The sequence below is a fragment of the Molossus molossus genome, unplaced genomic scaffold (genome assembly GCF_014108415.1).
Source record: "Molossus molossus isolate mMolMol1 unplaced genomic scaffold, mMolMol1.p scaffold_m16_p_3, whole genome shotgun sequence".
NCBI lineage: Eukaryota > Metazoa > Chordata > Mammalia > Chiroptera > Molossidae > Molossus > Molossus molossus.
In genome coordinates this window covers 123,996,413-124,001,899 of record NW_023425366.1, presented here as the reverse complement: position 1 = coordinate 124,001,899, position 5,487 = coordinate 123,996,413, and the positions used below count along the sequence as shown (strand labels likewise).

Here is a 5,487-nt window from a genome sequence, read left to right as displayed (position 1 = left end):
GAGAGAAACATCTATCTGTTGCCTCCCATACACACCCTGACTGGGATCGAACTCACAGCCTAGGTGTGTGCCCTCACTGGGATTGGAACCTGAAATCCTTTGGTGTATGGGATGACGCTCTAACCAACTGAGCCACCTGGCCAGAGCAGTTGGCTTGTTTTACGCGGGAGAGATTTGAACTTGTTTATAGAGGAAATAGTCTGTTTTCTGTGTGTGATATTTTGAATGTTGTAACTAGAAGTGCTGCATAAAACCAAGCAAACGTCCTTTAAAATGCACAGCTGGGTTTTGCACTGGCTGGTTTGGCTCAGCAGCTGGAGCGTCGGCCTGGGGACCAGAGAGTCCTGGTTCCTGCTAGGGGCACGTACCAAAAAAAAAAAAAAAAGCACAGCTGGGTTTCAAGAAAGTAAGGGGAATCCCCAGGAGCCACACGCAAAGAGGAAATTGAAAACTAGAGCTGTGCCTGCTGCATGGTTGCAGAGCTTGGCAGCGAAGGGGCGTGGACTGGAGAGGAGGCCTTGCCTGGGGCATTGAAAGCAGAGACCCCGATAGAAAGGTGACACCCTCCATGAAAGGGCAGGCTAGAAAAATATCTTCCCATCAGCCCAGGGAGCAAGAAGAACCTTGTCTGTCCCACCCTGAGACCTGGGGGCGGTAGAAAGTCTCCCCTGAGAATTCATAACTAAAGGTTTTCCCTCACTTGGATTTGGGGTTCCAGTTTACACCATGGTTTCAGAGCCCAAATAAAAGGAACAAATAATGTGGTCCAACGTTGGTAATACCCCTGAAGCATCCCAGGCAGGAGCAAACACAGAATCTCTGGAGACATCCCTTCAAACTGGTCACAGGAATCCCACTGCTAAGGCCCTGCTGAAGCCGGTTCACAGCCCAGAACTTGAAAGCCTAAGAGGAAACCATCGTCACGCATGAGTGTGAGCTCCCTAAACTCCAGACGACAGAATGATTGAGTGAAGGACCATACAGTAAGTATATCTCAAATGCCTAAAGACATAAAGGAAGGACTGAACGCCAGAAAGTAATAAGATGGCGTTAAAAAGGAGAGGGAGAGGTCTAAATAAAGAGAAAGGAGCAAGGGTAAAACGGATGCTTAGTCCACCCACTTGCCCATTCTTCTTTCCCTGGGCTCCCGTTGTGTTCTAGGCCAGCTTCTGGGTCTGGGAGTGTAATGGTGACTTTGGGGATAGCAAGTTGGACTCTGCCTCAGGAAGATCACATTCATCCACGTCATCCCTCTTTCCTTTTATACCATCCCGAGATGTCACAGCTAGAAGAGTCCCAATAGAGCATCTTTTTCAACTTTCTACCTCTCTAAAGTCTCCACGTAAATGGGTGACAGAGCCAGATTGAGAGCCAGGGCCTTGTCTCCAGTGTCCCCTCTATCCTGTCCTGCTTCTGCTGAGCACTTGGTGTGCGGGCATCTAAGCTCTGAACACTGCGTCTCTGTTCCGTTTCCCTGGTGCACTGACCACTCCTCATGGGCAGAGTCCCTACGATCCAGTCCTGTCAGCTGATGGTGATGAGAAGTGATGTAATTAAATCCCCCAGCTCACGGAGATAGGGCAGGAGCCCCACCTGGTATCACTTATGTGTCCCTTCCTCTCTTACCCCCTCCACTCCCACCCCTGCCACTAGAGAGACCTTGAGCTCCTTGAGGCAGGTGCCAGGTCTGGTTCTTCCCCCCCAGGCTCTGCCTCAGGGGAGGTGCAAGGACCTGGGGAGAGGTCCTTCAGCCCTGGGGCTTCTCGCTCCCTGCTGCTCCTTCAGCTTCTGGCACCCAAGCGGGAGGGGAGGTCCAGCGCCAGTGCTGCCCGGCCCTCCGGAGCAGAGCTGAGTGCTGGCCAAGCCCGGTGTGGGTGAGCTTGGAGGTCCCTGACTGGCGTTAAGTAGCACAGGGTCCCTTTGCTGCTCCCTATGCAGGACTCAGTAGTTCTGAGGGAGGTGGTCTCAGGGTGGCAGCTAGACTGGCTAACACTTGCTGACTCATCTAGTTCTGTTTTTTTTTTTTTTTTTTAAAAACAAACAAAGAAAGATCAGTTTTTTGGGTCAGTGCCTCCAGCAGGGAACAATGTCTACTTAGGACTGAATGTCTATTTACAATGTATTTATTTTACCTTCTATTTATGGCAAGTAATACTGGTTTTCCATTTACAGAGGGGATACAAGAAAGATTCTGTTTAAAATAAATTTATTAAGCAAATAGCAAGCCGAGTTAAAGAAAAATATAAAGTCAACAATAGTACAGGTGGCAAACTGATATGGCAAAAATCCTAACATTCACGACTGCAGTTTGGAGTGGAAATTCCTTGGCCTCTCCCCAGCCCCCAGCTCTGCTCCCAAAGAGGAGGTCAGCTGACATGGATGGCTATAAGGCCAAGGACATTTGGGGACTCCATTTCTCCCAGGTGGAGCACTATAAGTAAGCCTGCCTGGGAATGGGGGAGGGGATCTGTCTCTGGAACACTCCAGCAAGCTAGGAGGGAAGACGGCCAGACGCTGCATTTGGGAGCTGCCCTGCCCTGAGGTTGGATCAGCCTCAGATGTCCTGGCCCAGGCCTCCTTCACTGGAGGGGTAAGATTCAGAGGGTGGGGATATATCGGCCTTCTTAGGATGGGCAGAGAAGCCCATTGGTTTTCTTTGACTCTAGGTCCCAGCTGAAGGCAAGAGAGGGCCCCTCCAGCTTGGCTCCCCAAGTTCACTGCCGTGGGCTGGGATCAGAGCCAAGGTTCATATATCATAAGATGCTCCTTTGTCTGGTCTTGACCTGTTCATGTTTCCCTGGAGACACCAAACAGGTGTGTGGTTCTGGAAGCTGGACTCCCGTCATCTCCTGTTAGCACAACTGACACGCGTGATCACTACTCAGTCTCCAGCGCCCAGAAGCCCCTTCCCCGGACATTGGCGTCTTACATGCACAGTGAAGGAAGGTGGAAGCCACTGCGGTGGTGCTGTTTCACGCTTGTCCTGTCCCTGGAGTTTTTCATCAGGAATGTGATCTTGGCAGCTTCTGGCCCAGAGCACCCCGCCTCCTGCCCCGGGCAGCTGAGCAGAGGCACCTCTGAGCTTCCCCTGAAGCTCAGGCTCTGTCCATACCCAGCCTACCCACACCCAGATCCAGCTGAATTGAAATCTAGATGTAAAAGGCCTGGGGCCTTCTTCCCGGATCTCAGGTGTTGGCTGGGTTCCCAGGCTGGGGCCTCAGGGGTCTCCGGGAGGCCAGTCCTCCAGGCTCTGGACATTCAGAAACCCACACTGGTCCGGCCTTCACGCCTCCAGAAAGCTGAGATCTGCTCCAGAGTGACCCGAGGCTGGAGGCCCCACTCAGGATCAGGGCTACCTGGCCGCTGCCTTCGGGCCTGGGGGCTCCCCAAATTCACGCTGGTGTCTGGCCTCTGTTCAGGCTCAGCCCAGCTCACCAGGCCTGGGGCATAGGGCCTCTCCTCCCAGGTCTGGGGTCCCCAGAAGGTGTTTTGGGCTGGGGCCTTGGGTGGGATCTGGGGAAGAAAGGAGTTGGGAGGGGAGTGTGGAGTTGAAGGGGCAGGTGGGGCTGTTGCTGAGGCCTCCAAGGTGCCCCCCAGGGTAGGAGGATCTGGGGCTTGGTCCATCAGCAGGGGCACCTCGGAGCCATACCAGTCCTCGGAGCGCTCTCTGGGAGTGCCTGTGGGCTCAATCCACAGCTCTCCTCCAGGGCGCCAGACCAGGGTGGGGGGGTGGGTGCTGGGGTCTGGCGGCAGAGAGCGGCGGAACAGGCGCTCAGCCAGCACAGCTGTAGTGAGGAGGAAGAGGGAGGCCAGGAAGGCCAGGGCCAGCATGATGGGGATGCAAGGCCCACAGGGCAACGGGGGCCAAAAGGCCGGCTCCGAAGCAGGGGGCCCCTCCATGTGCCCGGAGGGTTGCTCTGGAGTCCAAGGCATCTGGGGAGAGAGGAGGCAAGAGAAGAAGCACAATGTAGAGGTGGAGAGGCAGCAAGTGGCCAGACAAGATTGAGTAGAGACAGAGGTCAGGGGGCTGGGAATCTGGCCTGAGACAGAGGCCCAGACAGGAACAGGAGCAGAGGGAACCCCGAAAGGGCTAGAGGAGTCAGAGGGTGGGACGGAGGGGGCAGCCTGCAGCCTGGCCCTCCTGCTCAGAACCCCCAATCCCTTCCCAGGCCTCAGGGGCCTCAGACAAGGCTCTGAGGGCCCCAAGGGCACCTCTCCTCCCATCTCCTCAGCCCCTCGGTCTTGCTGAGCCTAGAGGGAGGAAGTGGTGGTGCTGTTCCAGGGTTCCCAGCTGCAGGGCCGCTCCACGCCTCACCTCGGTCTCCTGTAGTTCGGCTCCTCTTTCCCTTCAGAGCAGCTCTTCCCTGCGCCTGCGGAGGGGAGGGTACGGGCCTGCCTCAGGCCCGCAGATCAGGGCGGAAGGGAGGGCACCACCTGTTGCTGGGCAACTGTGCCCCAACTCCCCTGTCCTGAGGAGTGTTTCCAAGGCAACCTGGAGGGGATGTGGTCACTGCGGTGGGGAGGCGGTTCCTGGTGAGAGGTGGGGCCGGAATGGGCAGTGGCTCTGTTGAACTCATTGTCACCCCATAGTCAGGCCCCAGAATATTCACCCAGAGGCCAAGAAAGAGGAGGCAGAGACTCTGCCCAGTCCATTCCCCACCCCCTCCACCCAGCACCAAGGCACCTCCCTCTGCTGCTCTCTGGGGGTTGCCCTGTCCCTGTCTTGCCCACTGAGCCCCACCCAACCTGCTCCTGCCACCCAGCCCCAACACACCCTCCCGCTTGGGCTAGCCTTCTCCATTCTTTTTATGAACATACATCTCCATGGCTTCAGACCATTTAGCGCCAGTTTTGGTTAGAAAATATCTGTGAGGTGAGGCCTGGGTAGTAACAATGTCAGGCCTCTGGAAAGAGTCCAGGGTCAAACACAGGCTTGGGCATGTCACCAAGACCCCGAACATTGGCCATCGACTCTTTTTTTTTTTTATCCTCACCCGAGGACATTTTTCCACTTTTTGTTCAGATAGAGTGGGAGGGAGAGAGAGGAAGAGAGAGAGAGAGAAACATCGACGTGAAAGGGACACATCGAGTGGCTGCCACCCCCACGACCAACCAGGGCCGTGGACAAACCGAGGTACGTGCCCTTAGTGGGAACCGAACCCAGGTCTCTCTGGACCGCCGGCCGACGCTCTAACCGCTGAGCCAAACCGGCTAGGGCTGACCATCGACTCTTTTCTCCTGTTGCTGAGGCTGGAGGGAGGCTGGAGGGAGCCTGGGTGGGGACATGATGGAGTGTCATTAGCTCCTTTCAGATTGTGTAGTTTGACTCACTCACTGACAGGTGACAAGTAAACCCCAAATAAGGGAGGTGACGTACCCAAAGTCATATAACCCACGTGCGCAGGAGGGATGTGGGGAGCAAAGATATAAATTCCTGGTCTGGCAAGCTTCCTGAACATAACACAACTCTTAGTAGGTATTAATATT

The 5,487-nt window shown here is 55.2% G+C and overlaps 1 protein-coding gene across 1 annotated transcript; it reads right to left on the bottom strand.

Annotated features, from left to right (window-relative positions):
• Positions 1–699: 699 nt before the first annotated feature.
• Positions 700–4,443, bottom strand: CUNH16orf54 (chromosome unknown C16orf54 homolog). The gene is made up of 2 exons (XM_036280033.1): positions 4,316–4,443; positions 700–3,933 (listed from the first exon to the last, which is right to left on the bottom strand). The coding sequence occupies exon 2, from the start codon at positions 3,931–3,933 to the stop codon at positions 3,259–3,261; it is 675 nt and encodes a 224-aa protein (XP_036135926.1). The 5' UTR covers positions 4,316–4,443; the 3' UTR covers positions 700–3,258.
• Between the last annotated feature and the right edge of the window lie 1,044 nt (positions 4,444–5,487).